Here is a 14200-nt window from a genome sequence, read left to right on the forward strand (position 1 = left end):
TAAATTTTCAAATTTTGAATTTTCAAATTTTGAATTTTCAAATTTTGAATTTTCAAATGTTTAAATTTTCAAATGTTTAAATTTTTAAATATTAAAATTTTCAAATAATTTTTAAATTTTCAAATATTGATCTCTTTTCACGAAGCCAAATCCATATACAGTAATTTACACTATTCGTTTGCATGGTTTCCTTCCTATACACTCTGAACTTTTATACCCCCTGTTTCTATCCGCTACATATTATCAAAATTATCAAATTTACAATTACTGATTACTAAAACACTCCTGAAGATAAAGAACGCCTGGCAAAGTGAAACACAAGCAACGGTCCATGTTCAACCATGAGACAAAATGGTTCCACAGGGCTCATAAAAATCGCGTCGTTACAAATGACAGTGGAAGGCAAAGAGTCGAGACGGAGTATCCGGAATTTCTCAGGACCCGTGGTTGATATCCATTCAGAAGTTCCTCTGCTCGTCTTATCCGAGAGCGATGCACTCGCGAGCTGGGAAATATTTTATATCCTCCCAGATCCTCCCCTCCTATCTTTATCCACCATTCTTTTCCACCTATTCATATTTGATGAGAGAGTCTCGACCTTTCCTTTAGCGGAAACTCCTTACTATGGTACCGCGAATCCCGCTGGCTTCGGTCGATCCTTCCTCCAGCAAGATGTTCCTAGAAATTAAACCATTCTCGTCGCTTAAGAAAACGTATCATCAGACCCATTATATCTCCGTCTAAGCTAAATTCAATCCTAAAATCTATTCGTCGTACGTACGTACAGAGAATCGTACCATTAATATCTCGACTTTAAAATAAACACAGTCCTCGAGGTTTATCGATTCTCTAGAATTACGCAGGTGAAATTTTTCACTAGTTGATACGCCGTTCATCAAAGCAAGGCGGCCCAATAATTTCCCGGTTAAACTTTATCGATTTCGAAGCCCAGTTTTGTGCCTCCATCGAAAGCCTCGACCCCATGCGCGATTCAGTCGTAAAATTTCGTTCCCCCGCATCGCGGATCTTCGCGTCGCTCGAAACAGAATTTACTGTGCGAACTCGGTCGTCGTAAAGTTCCCCGGGCGACCTCTGCGCAGAACGAAAATTCATAACTAGCAACGTTTCCAATATCTCCGGCCGGATCGAAAGGTCTTACGAGATCTTCGATTACGAACAATATATAATATAACCTGAAACGTTATGTCGGACGGCAGGGCAAGGGTATACAGACACTATATTGCCACTAACGGCTTACCGTACACAGCTGTACGGAACAGATGCCCCTCCGCCAACCTAATATCGCTCACCGACCTCTATAACCCTCGTATCCATAGAGAATTTCACCTGTATACATTCCTTCCTATATTGCCATCAACGTACACAAGCGGGGCTGCGATCGGGTGGAGTGTGTCAAGGTGAAGCCCTCCTCGCGACGCGACGTTCTATCCGTGTTTCGCCACCATTTCGTCTTGTTGCGTATTAATGGACGAGAGAGTCATTCGTCGAGACCCTCGGAACTTGAACACCGGCAGTTAGTCGATGGAACACGCGCTTTCACGACACGAGCTACTTGAGTGTGAATACACCGAGTGCGAATTGAAACTCCAATACTGCAATTACGAGTGTTTTCCAGGGTTTTGAGGGGACTCGAGTGGGAAAGCGGTTCGATGAGTTCTGATTTCATCTATGATACTTCGATGAGATTACGTGGATCTCGTGGAGAAGATCTGGGCGATTGCTGGGAATTCACAGTTTACTAGAAATTGCCTAGAGGCTTATATTTCGTGAAATTCTCAGGTTTAGATTTATTTCAGATATAGTTTGGAATATGAAATTCTAAAGGCAATAAGGTAGAAAACTTTTGTTTCGAAAATTACCCAGTTATTTCAATTTCACCGACGAATCTACTTTCTTAATTAAAAATGATAGGAAACCTGTGAGCACTAGAAAATGTTCCACAGAATGAAATGAAAATGAAAAATTGTATAATCATGACAGTCTTCTTGCAAGGCCGCAATCTGTTCCACTCAACTGTTCCAATTAATTAAATAAAGCTCGGTGAATTCTATGGTAACCAGTGTGGCAGAATAATTTATAGTTAGATTCAAGGAACTAGTCAAATAGGGAACGCGTGAAAAGAGATTCAACGCATTGATCTGGGAGAGGCAGAATAAATATCAGCTAAAGGAAGACCGAAGTAGAAAAGCTAATAAGGTTCTTCCAAAGGGAGCATGAAAAGACCACTCCTAAGCGGACTTCGCTTACAGTCGGGCAAACAAACGAGGTACCAGGCTCACAAGGACTTCCTGGAACTACTCCCCGTACACTATCTTGGTCTAACTCGAACAGTTCCCGTCGAATAGTTTCTAGGCCGACAAAGATCCTATCGAACGCTAAATTGGTTAAGTCGCATCGTACCCAGGCGCTTCCAGATCTACAAGATTCCATTGCACAAAGCGCAACTCGAATTGTGGACAGCAGCGGTGCACAAACTGTCAATTATCAAAGCGTCTCTCACAAAATTACAGACCAATATAATTCCCCTCCTCTGATTTTAAACTTGAAATTATTCTTTCTGACACGCGGGGAACCGATAAATCAGTTGTTTATACAAATAGAAAAAAAAAACGCAAACGTCGATAAATATTCGAAGAACGATGTCCGCGGATTAAATAAATGATTAAAATTTGCACGCGTTCACGCGGAGAAATATGGCGTTACATCGCGTGCGGTGCCGGAAAATATTCTATCCGCTGCGCCCCGAAAAACCTGTAAAGTCGAATAGCATTTCGCGCCCACCTGTCTATCGGCTTAATCGATCGCATAACGGCCATTGTTTCGAGCGATCGGTTCCCCATTGCGCCTTCTCGTTTAGGCGGCAGAATTCCGAAAGTATTCGAGAGTTTTGCGTATTCGATCCACCCCTTCCCATTCAAGAGGGTGCAAGTCCCTAGGACAATGGGTCTTGAACGAACAGACGAGGCGATTCGTCCGGTGCTCGCGGTTAACGACGAAGGTCATTGGACCAGGGCCGATCGATATTGATTCACCGACGAAACTTTGCTGCACTGGCCAATAAATGCGTGAGAAATAGCCGATCACCCTGTATGCATTACACGCAAGCGGTGTTTTAGTATTAAAGGGTATCTATTATAGCAGGAGCAGCAAGTGCAAGTGCAATATAGCGGGCACGCCGCCATGAATTTTGAGAGCACACCGGCGCCCATAGTTGTTCGACCCTCGAATCGGGTCAAACAACGGCCGGACGAGTTTATCGGTCTCGGGATTTCGGGTTAAATCTGGCTCAATTTTGCCTATCACTTTGCTTCGGTTGCGTAACGCGGTATTGGAACGATCGTGTCCAGCCTGCTGTGTGATTTTTGCGGTGAACTGACAAGCTTCTCTGGATGGGTTGGGGTTACACTGGCCTGTGGGTGAATTGCCTGGATGAATAGAGAGGATGATCTACTTGACACACGGTGGCAGACGTTTTCTGGAAAATTGATCTGGATCTCGCTCACCAGTTACATTCTATCCTCTCAATTTATTTCATATGAAGCTTCGAAACTCGTAGAACCTACCAATATATGTATAATGAAGTATTTTAATATTTTCACCTATGAATATTCCTGGAAACACTCAAGCATTAACGAATTGGACTGTTCAAAGGGATCCATGTGTACCATCCTACAAAGACGAAGCATCAACCCCTTAAATAACTAGCTCCATCGACGGGGGAGGCTGACAATTTAAAAACTGTCGGCAATATAATTAAATTTCCTCCCAGCATCGCCGCAAATTGTTTCCCAACGAAACGCTCGGCACGCATCGCTGCCAAAAGATGCATTAGACCCGCCATGCAACGCGATCCAAATAAAGCGGCGAATTTTATCGGGCCGTTGAGAAGAGAGTAATTACCCTGCTGCGTAGCATACGATCAAAGCAGGGCGCGAGCAAAAAGTCGGTTTATTAAAAATTATAAACAACGCGCGGCGTTCTGGTTGGGAAACAAAGTTTCGAGCCTCGTAACCCAGCCTCTCTCGCCCTGCCTTTCTCCCGTCGACGAGCTCTCGCCGCTTTTCACGTGTCCGCGTCGCCTCGTTTGCCGCTCGTTTTAAAAGTCGATCCCATCCGGCCTGGCCCGTTTTCCTAGCTCATTTTTAATCCTCCTACGCCGGAAACGGGCGTCGTGCTCGCGAGGTAAGCTAGGTCGCGAGGAGAGAGAAGATCCTCCGCCCCTGCGAAAGCCTCGTCGATGGGGTACCTTCGAGGCAGAGATTAATTAGAGAGCGAGGAATACAATAAATGATTATATCGAGGAAGAAGAAAGTGGCAAGGCCGGTGACGGAAGCCGAGGAGGCGAAGGGGAGAACGAGACACCTGGAAAAGGACGGGGGAGCATTATAAAGGAGGATGCCAGGACCGAGACTGTACCCGGCATTAATGATGCCCTTAGGGCGTCCCGTCTCCTGGCATCTTCTTTGTAAATTATATAAAGAATTGTTCCCATTAGTGCAAAAACTGTACATATTTATATAAGTCTGCGTGTATAGATATATAGGCGCGTACGTATACGTATAAATTCGCGCGGGCACATAGGCAGCGGGGATAGACGTAGATGTGTATTGTTATAAATAAGGACGAAAAACCGGGAGACGTCGTAGCTTCGTATCGGTTGCCGTCCGCCTCGTTATCTTAAGAAAATGATCTGCAAGGACTGCTCATTATAAAGCACGACCCTTTCTTCGGCCTATCTTTCGAGTTTTATTCTTCGATGCGCAGGAAAAGGGGGAAGGAGGGAGAGAGAGGGATGCACGCGCAGTGTCTGTCTAGTGGATATAGAATGTCGCAGTGGAAACGGAAGGGAGGGAGTAACGGGGGTGTCGATATTTGCCGCGTACCGACCGGGGGAATACCACGATTGGTTTATCAATAGATTAACAATTCATTTCCCGATGGCGGTAATGATAATTGCGCTGATTCGATCCGCTCGCCCACCGTGGAAAATTAATTCGCTTATTAACCGCGACGAGCGCCGATACAAGGGGTGTCTAACTCCCTCGAATTTTAGCTTTTATTATACGTGGATGTTTTTTCACGTTCGCTCGTGTGCCATTAATTTCTGTATATTATCACCCTGTCTCATTTAAAAGACTCGTTTTAATTACATTACGAGCAACGCGAGAAAGAACTTCCGACGGAGTTTACTGGAACAAAGTGAATACTGTAGAATGAATAACAAGATTGTTCAGCATTGTGTGGCAGTTAAGATGGAAAGATATGATAGACAATAGAAGGTAAAGTTTTTATTCGCGAATGTTAGTAGAAAATGAGTAAATGATATTTAACTTTTTTAACATGGAATAACGAATGCTAATTAGGACGCTTTTCATTGAAAGGTGTTGCGTGTCACGTAAGACAAAGCATCATTGTTACGACTTTTTCCATCTTCTGGATTATACAAAGCGCAATCTCTTTTCTCTAGCTACTTGTTCCTTTCGAGGATTGCACAATTTTCGTATTTCCCCTTTTCGCGAATTGTGTATATTGAATGGGAAACTGGGCCGCGAACTTTAATCCTCGGTCTTTTTATAGAGATAATAGTAGCGTTATAAATTAGGGTGATAATTTCAAATACTCTTACCCATGAGAAATAACTTCTTTCTTATTAATGGCACGCTGAATCCTGCGAGGAAATGTTTAATCGCTCTTTATCGCGTTCTTTCGAATATTGCGAGTATCTTTGCAAAATTATTGAATAGAATGATAATACTTATATCCATTTGTCTTTTAATGCGAAAGCTTATCTCTTTCCCTTGTTACAGTTCCATAAAGCCCCCATAATCGAGGTTGAGCATTTTTTTTCTATTTTATTTAACAAATCATACAAACAGCAAAAGTGTAATTTCTCTAGAGGCCAATAAAAGACGTGACAAAAAATCTTCTGCTTAATTGCATAGCTTCGTAGAAACCAGCTCTCAAATTCAACCCTTCAACTCTTGCAGGACAAAATAAATTTACTAATTTCACCCCTCGATCACTCACACCTCTCAACCTCACCCTTCCAGAGCCACTTAAAAACCTGCTCGACTATTTCAAATCCAGGCTCGTTCGTCAGTTACGAGATACCTCGTTCAACGCACCATAATATTGGGATTAAATCGTTGCAGCTATACGCAAACCGAACAGCATCGCCTTGGAGGAGAGGGGAGAGCAGGGGTACTCGAGAACGCGCGTTCTCGCGGTAAACCGTACTAGTAATCGTACATATGCAGGCTCGTACGTACACCGAACGTTAATGCACCTCACGTAATTATCCCGAGCTGGACAGGAGTCGTCTAACTTCTGCCCCGAGTAATCCGACTCGTAGCCCTGTCACCACCCACGATATCCGGGCAACCCCTGTCCCGAGGCTACCCCCGTTTCCGCTGCTCCGTACACCAACGACATTGCAATTTCATGTTATTTTACGTCGGGCACGGTGCAAGGATTAAATCGCGGAATGTACTGATGGTCGAGAGTCCTGCTATCCCCAGCCAGAGGATTTACCAACGTCGGGTATGATTTCGCGGTTGAAACGCGGCAATACGGTCCCTGAGCGGCGTCGATGATCCAGCTGCGGGGATTAGTTCGTTGTGGATGAGAGAAAAGGAAAAGAAAAACCTGACGCATTTCAGTCGTTCGAGGGGAAATTCTGTTAACTGGACGCGCGAAGAGGAAGATCCTCGTCGAAAGCAGCGCCTGAATGGAAGTCCTTTTATTGAGGGTTGAATGAATTTCCGGGTTGAAATGCCGTCAACAGAAGGGGACGCGGTGGAAAACTTGCGAGGCTAGGAGAGACAGGACGATATTAGAGTTGAAGATTTTGTAGAAAGAATGTTTGTTGAGAGGAATTCATGGTGGAAGGGAACAATGATATCTAGGGAATCTTACGTTGTAATTCAGTGTTATAAGAATGACAGGAATTTCAGACTTACGTATTTTTCATTCTTATATTCTTTGATTTCTCAGGAAAGTAAATTCCTTTTAACACCTCGGCGCTCGACCAATTTCACGAGCACAGTAAAAGTATATTATATACTACCAGAAATGCAAGAAATCTGAGCGATAAAAAGTTAGAATATCTTAAGATATTCTAATAATAGAAATATTCCCATTTTGGGCCACGTGACCCTTCGCTACAAGGCACGAAGACTACTTGAAGTAGAAAAGTACTGCCGTAGACAGCCCCCAAACCTTCTTACCTCCAAAAAAGAATATTTGAACCAATAACCAGAAAAAATGAACGAAGTACGTGCGAAATAAACGTTTAAATCGATCACGAAAGGAAGCAAAAAGGGTAACAAAACAGGTAAATTGGCCTGGTTGCGGCGGGGCCGTGAAAACGGTGGGCTCTTCCGAACCCTGTAAATAACGCGCTTTGTATTAATTTATGGACGGCGCGAGCATCCGAGCAGCGTCGTCCATGGGCGTCGTTACGATGATATACGCGTGCAAGGGGTGTTATTTGGATTTCATTACGTTCCACGCGGAGCACTCCACGTGAGCACTTCCTCTCGTCCAATGGGGACTCAGGATCCTAAGAATCTCGAGCACCCTGGAGGAAATATCGGGCCACCGTCGCATCCGGTTGTCTGCCCGACGTGCGATCTCGAACGTTCGCTCTCGTGAATCGCTGAAGAGCTCCGCGTGAACGCGAAGGAAAAGACCATTCGCGTTTCGCGTCGTTTTATATTTCACCGTCCAGCGGAAAAATTGCAGCAGAGTTTGAAAGGCGCCCCCTTTTAGGTGTTTTTTTAACCGGACAGCTAGAGGAATAAATCCTGAAATAAACGGACAGACGAGAAATAGCGTGCGACGATTTCAGGGGAAGGAGAAGTTGTCGCGATGCGACACGACCCTGATTCGTGTGATTGGATTAAATTCTGATCGGGAGCAGAACCGTCCTGATTTCACTTGTCAACAGGCGAAAGTTCGCCGAATCGATCAGAAATTTGGTCGATAATTTTGGCTACCACGATTCCACTATAATTCGAATGCAAATGTCGCGTGTTATTACATTGGATACCTTTTTAAGCGCAGAGTCGTTTTTATTACTCTGAAATGAAAGGCGTAGGTTGTTCCATAAGTTTCAGGGTTTTTGCGTATTTCAGCTGAAGAAAAATAATATACAGAAGGTTTTGCAATCATTTTTCATCTTCCAGGTAATTTCTTTCGAACAATTGTAAGTTCACGAAAGAGTGTAAAAATTCCATAGTTTGAAAATTCAAGTTCCATAGTATAAAAATTTTAAAAGTGTACAAAGACCTATATAACAACCTACTACATTTGCTATTATCCCATAAAAATAATGGAAATACAAAAAGGTAAGCAAGAGGAAAAATTCTATGACCTCTCGATCCTCGATCACAATTTTATAGCCAGACCTTCCACAACCCTCCGAAAGTTTGAGGTCGGTTACTTCCGGTTCCTACCGCTCTCGATTCAGTTCCTCGAGGTTGCCTTTCGCTCGTACGATTCTAAAAAGCAGCCGCGGCTATGGCCCTCTCGACGCCATTGGGCTTTACGGTTACGGTTAACTACAGAGCAAAGAGATCGTATCGTTTTCCGAACGATTTGGCTAATCGAGTGGCGGAGCGATCGAACGCAACCGCGGCCACAGGCGTGCCGCGGCACTTCCGCCCGCCAGAATTTAAACAAGGATCAAGCAGGACGTGATCATCGAGGAACGCATTCTCTGATAATGACTGCGATTGCTTCAATTTGCAGCGCGGTACAACTTAATTTAACGTTTTAGATTGGAAATAAGCACTCTGCGCCTGTATTCCCAGAGATTGCTTCTGTTAACTACGATTATAAATTTCCCTCTATTTTCATGACCAACTTGTTGATGGGCAAAAATATTACTCATAAAATTTTGGGATTTCATGCACGATATTTCCGGCGCATGTTTATTCACATTCACCACTGGTTTCTCCTCAGCTCTGAATCATACAGCAGAATAATAAAAACTTATGAAGCCAAACGCTATCCGGGAAAATTAATCGAACTCCTAAGTGGATCGTTTGCAAGCGTTTCGCAGCAGCCAGGGCCACGAAATCGTAAAGTCTGTTGTTTCGGTCAAACTCGCTCGGTAAGCCAGGCTGAGTTCACCGTGTACTGGCGTCTGCCCAACTGCCACATTTCGTCCACGACAATCGTAATAATAAGCAGAAACGGCGGGAATGGGACAGTATACGCGTGGCGATTGCTTCCAATCGAGTGGCTAATCATCGGAAACCAATGTAGACGACCGTGCCAAGGGAAAGGAGGGCGTTCTCCTTTTTCCTCCCCCGACACAGGCATTTTAAGTTCCAACCCGAAATCCCTTCCTCCCTACCGTCCACCCACCGTCAAGCAAGCAAAGCCGAAGTGGATGCTTGAAACGCAATTACTACGCGTTATCGACGTTTATCCGAAGCTTCAGGCGAAAAAATGAGTCGTCGATCACGCTGGGTGGGAACGGAAGGCGGAACAAGAAGGTCAAAGGGGAGGACGCGCGTCAGGGCGCAATTAATGTAACGCGAAATTGAATTTCACGACCGAAATTGTGTTCCCCCTCCTCCTGCTTCAGAATATGTCTACCACGTTGGAAGGATATTCGAAGTTTATGAGGGGAATAAGAGGAACGCGTGATGCGTTGACTTTATAGCGCGTTCCCGTCCACTCATTCTGTTCGATACACTCCAAGCAACCTGCGTCTAAATAAAATTTTGCCTACGTCACTCTTCCTAATATTACGCGAAAGATATTTCAAAGTAGCGACCCGCGATGGTTTGGCGCACAGCTCATCACGCGCATTTATTATCCAACCGTCAGAAAAGACAATAATGTCGGTCGAGAGGGGTAGTATTTAATTTCGTCTCGTTGAATCATTCTGGGGAGAGAACTACATCGAAATGTATCTTCCAGAAGGTTATAACCTATAAAAATGCAAGGGGAGAGAAGGAAGGGTGAAGGGCGAAGGGCAGAAGGGAGGACAGGGAAACGGAAACGGAAGCGGGGTTAAGCAATCGCCGCGACCGAATTTCAATGACGAGGCCTACGGTTTCCGCGTTCGTCGACGATCGCGAGACGTCGACCTAGAAAAAGCCCCTCGACAGAAAGAACTCCCCCCTCTGGTTTTATTTCCTGACAGTCATTTCCTCTTCTTTCAGGAGGGAATCGGCTCCCTGAAGGTGGTGCCCGGAGGGATCGAGCTGAGAGGTCAGGCTGCCGTTCTCGATGCTCTCGTGGCCTCCAGCCTCAGATCCAGGCGAGGAAGGAATCTGGTTCTTGAGTCGTGGAGCAACTTCACCGCCTCGGCTAGGTCGCACGATGGGAGGCTGCTGGCGCGGCTTACAGTCGGTGAGAATGATGGAATTTTGCAGTGGACTATGTTGCCGAATTTGCAGAGTAGATTCTTTATATACACTCGTTGCAACGTTGGTCACATTTTGAATTTATTTAATCATATAAATGTGTCTATCTATAAAAACGTCAAAAAGACGAAAGCTTACAAGGTTGGAACTTTTAGTAGACCTTACCAAACTGTGAAATTTTAATGAGAATAGTTCTTCAAAATCTGAGTAAAATTTCAGCATACCTTAAGTAATTAATCTCAAATCAGAACTGAATTTTAATGAATACAATTTTTCGAGGCTTTTACAATTTTAAAGCTTCAAGGTAACTGAATGTCTTCTTCTATGGGACAAATGCATTTTCATGCTCTACATTCATGTAAAAAACGGAAAAGAGAAAGTTGAACATCTATAGTATACAGCAGTAATATCGTCGAATGTGTCTGTTAATGGACAAGAACGCTCCACTCACATGGATTTTAAAGCTGTGAGCAAATCGCCCCACAATCATCGAACTGAACGCTCTGCTGTCGTATTAAAATCAACAACTATCAGTATTTTAAGTGCTCTGCGAGATGGAACATCTATACACAGAACACATCATTCTTAATAAAATATATCTCTAACCTAGAAAGCGGAATGCACAAAATTCAAGAGAAATTCATAAATTAAATTAAATGGGCGCTGATAGAAACTCAATACTTGTGAAAAGTGGATCAATACTCTACCCTCAATATCTGAAATATTATATAGAAACCTCGAAAAATTTTGGACGAAATTTGCCTCGATATAAAAATCAAATTCCACCATCTCAGAAACAGACCTTCCAGCAATTCAAAACCATCAAAAACCCAGTCACCCCAAGACCCTTCCCCCTCATCCTCCAAGGAATTCCATTTTTTCACGTCCCGCGAGCGACCATCAACCAGGAAGTGTTGGAAGGATGTCTTTTGTCCGCTTACAGGCGAGGACCGCGTGGATTGCGTGTCGAGGGGCTTCCGAATAACTGACCCTAAAGGAGGAATCCTCTTCTCGGCAGACAGGGAGCAGGTGGTGGTGGGCGCGGAGGTGCTGAGGGTAACAGGCGACGGGGGTGCCGTTTTCCAAGGCAGCGTTCAAACGCCTCTGGTCAGAGGGGAATCGGGCCGTGGTCTCAGGTAATCGCGAAGCGAAAAAGGAGTATCCCCTCCTACCTCTGTGAAATAATTCCCTAAATATTTCAACCTGCATGAATATCAAAGCATGGATTCACAACGGGTCAACGTTTTCAATATACAGCGTGATACCGAAATAGGTGGTTCAAGGTGGCGCCAGTTTGATAAAATAGACTTTTCCTTAAAGTGAACAGAAGACAAGAAAAATTTTCTTATACGTTCGACTAGGACAAGTATTCGGGACTCATGTACATGACCTTTAATCTTTAGAGATTGGAATACTCCACCAAAGTGTGACCACCCATTTAGACGTCACGTTGTATAGTGAACCTCTATCCTGATATTCCTTCCCGTGATGTATAAAAGTAGAATCGACCCAGTTCAACGGACTCGCGGCACATTTCCGGACGGCTTTCTCCATTTGTCCGGTAATCACTCCTGATGGAGTCGCTCGCGCAAATATGAACACAAATAACGGGGCGATTCGAGGCGCCTCGATTTCCCCGCGTTTACGATCACTATAAATAATCGAGTCGAACTCTGACAGTAAATACTCGAGCGAGAGTGAAGTTTTAGTAATTTGTTAATTGTTTTCGGTGGAAAAATTGACAGAGCCATCAATTGGCACGTTCATTGACAAGGCTTCTAAAAACAGATCCAAAACTGAACTTCATTCTCGAGCTTCGAGTTCTTAAAATACGCATGTAACAGAGAATTACGGTAATACTAATATGGGATATTAAAATAGTAAGTTATTTTAGCTTAACGATGAACTTCAGAACGTAATGCATGGATATAGATAGCAGTCCCTCGCCCTCATACGTATCTGAAAGAGCCCGCGGGTGAAGACCCTCGTAACTCGCGTTTAGATAAAGGCCCCGCGAACTTGTTAAGCACAATAGAATATTCAACATGGAATTGTCAAGCTTCTGAGCCAACGGGTCCGTCAATTTCGCGATTCACAGAGTCGTTTCGCCGCGGCTCCCTTCAGCTCAGACCAGTTTGTCGAGATGTAGCCGATCGCTGGTCCAAAAGAATGAAGCGGTTCGAGACGGATGGTGCCGCCAGTTATTGATAGTGTCGGGCAATTTACAGACGGATTTACGATTACAATAAAACTTAGCTCGCGCGGAAAATTATATTCATAGGGTTGGATTTATGCCAGATATGAAATACCGAGAATCCCTGCTCGCTTTGCCGGAGCTGCGAGCAATAGGTCGATAGACAGGGGGCGAGAGGCTAGGGGGTGGTATCGGAAGAAAGGCACGGTCGAAGACGTCGCTTTGCCACTTCTTCGCGAGAGGAGGATCGATTATTGCGAGGCTGCCAGTCGTCTCGATGCCGTATTATTTCGTCGCGCGATATTACGCGAAAGTTGTCAGGCTCGTCCCTTTCGAGCGGACTTCTTTTCTCCCGTGTCTCGCCTCGTCCTATATAATTGGGACCCACGAGGAAAACATAGAATACTAGAACCTTCGAGACACTCATTCCCCGTTCCTTTGCCTCTTCGATCGACGAAAAGACACTTTGAAGGTAACTTCGCTTAATATTCTCTTAACGCGAAACGAGTTCCCGCTGGGACAGGGTCTAACGAGGACAACTCGTTCTCTGCCGGCAGACTCGAATCGGCGACCAGGTCCCTGAAGATCAGCGCTCCTCAACGAGTGGTGATCGAGTCCTGGGCGAACGAGATATCCGCCTCCTGCCTGACCGACCTAAAGCTTCAGAGCGTCCACGGCGCCATCAAGCTGGACGCGAAGACGGTGTTCATGAAGGGTCTGAAGACAGCGAGTCCGAGCCAGGCGCACTCGTCGAGGGAGCAGCAGCACTCTTCCAGGGCGTCCTCGCACCAGAGCCAGAGGGACACCACCATCTATCAATTATGTGCCTGTGCTAACGGGAAGCTGTTCCTCGCCAGGTCCGAGGGCACCTGTCAGGCCGACAAATCGATTTGCTAATACACCTCGAGACACTCGACTCGTTAGACGCGAACGGACCGACACGTCCGAGGACTCTGTTGTCTCAGATCGAGGACTCGAGAAGATCGCCTAGCGCGATTTAGGCCGAGCTGTTCCGTGGGTCGCGACGCTGGGCGATCGAGTCGCGCCGAAACTGTAGAATCTCGAACAGGTGGCGGTGTACAGTAGTCGAAGTCCCGAGATCGCCCGAGGCCTTTCGCTTTTCGCTGGTGTTTCCGTTCTAGAGCGGCCGGTGCTGTTCCTCCTCGCGGGGCGTTCTCTAACGTGCTGGATTTGAACGAGGAACTGCGCGTTCCCTTGCTGGGCCAACTCGTTGTGGGACACTTGAGAGAACCTGGCTGGGCCCAGCGAGGGGACAACATTCTCACCAGGCCAGCCACCAGCCGCATGTATGTGTACGTAGCATTGTCGGCGACGCTACTCCGTGATGTATATCTTGTATATCTCGAATAAAACTGTTCGATTACCGGTAGGCAACGGCTGATAACGTTGAATCGTCACCTCGTTCCTGTCTGTCCCTACCCGTTAGGTCGAGTCGTCTCCCCCCCTACCCTGGTTTCTTTGGACGCACGTCCGCGCGACCAGTCGATAGGCAACGATTTGCAGTTCCTTTGAGCCTGAAGAACGAGAAAGAGTGAATGAGCGTGTATCGTAACGAACTCACGAGGGAAGGAAGATAACTAGT

General features: G+C 45.4%; 1 protein-coding gene across 3 annotated transcripts in view; it reads left to right on the top strand.

The window, feature by feature from the left end:
• Scgdelta (sarcoglycan delta) overlaps positions 1–13815 on the top strand; it is a 182222-nt gene extending 168407 nt beyond the window's left edge. For all 3 annotated transcript variants that reach the window (XM_076380066.1, XM_076380065.1, XM_076380067.1), the window contains 3 exons: positions 10200–10389; positions 11347–11539; positions 13155–13815. In XM_076380066.1, the coding sequence (XP_076236181.1) occupies positions 10200–10389; positions 11347–11539; positions 13155–13494 (723 nt within the window). In that variant the 3' untranslated portion in view covers positions 13495–13815. The remainder of the gene's footprint in view (positions 1–10199; positions 10390–11346; positions 11540–13154) is intronic.
• Positions 13816–14200: the final 385 nt, after the last annotated feature.

The sequence above is a fragment of the Calliopsis andreniformis genome, chromosome 6 (assembly GCF_051401765.1).
Source record: "Calliopsis andreniformis isolate RMS-2024a chromosome 6, iyCalAndr_principal, whole genome shotgun sequence".
Classification (NCBI taxonomy): Eukaryota; Metazoa; Arthropoda; class Insecta; order Hymenoptera; family Andrenidae; genus Calliopsis; species Calliopsis andreniformis.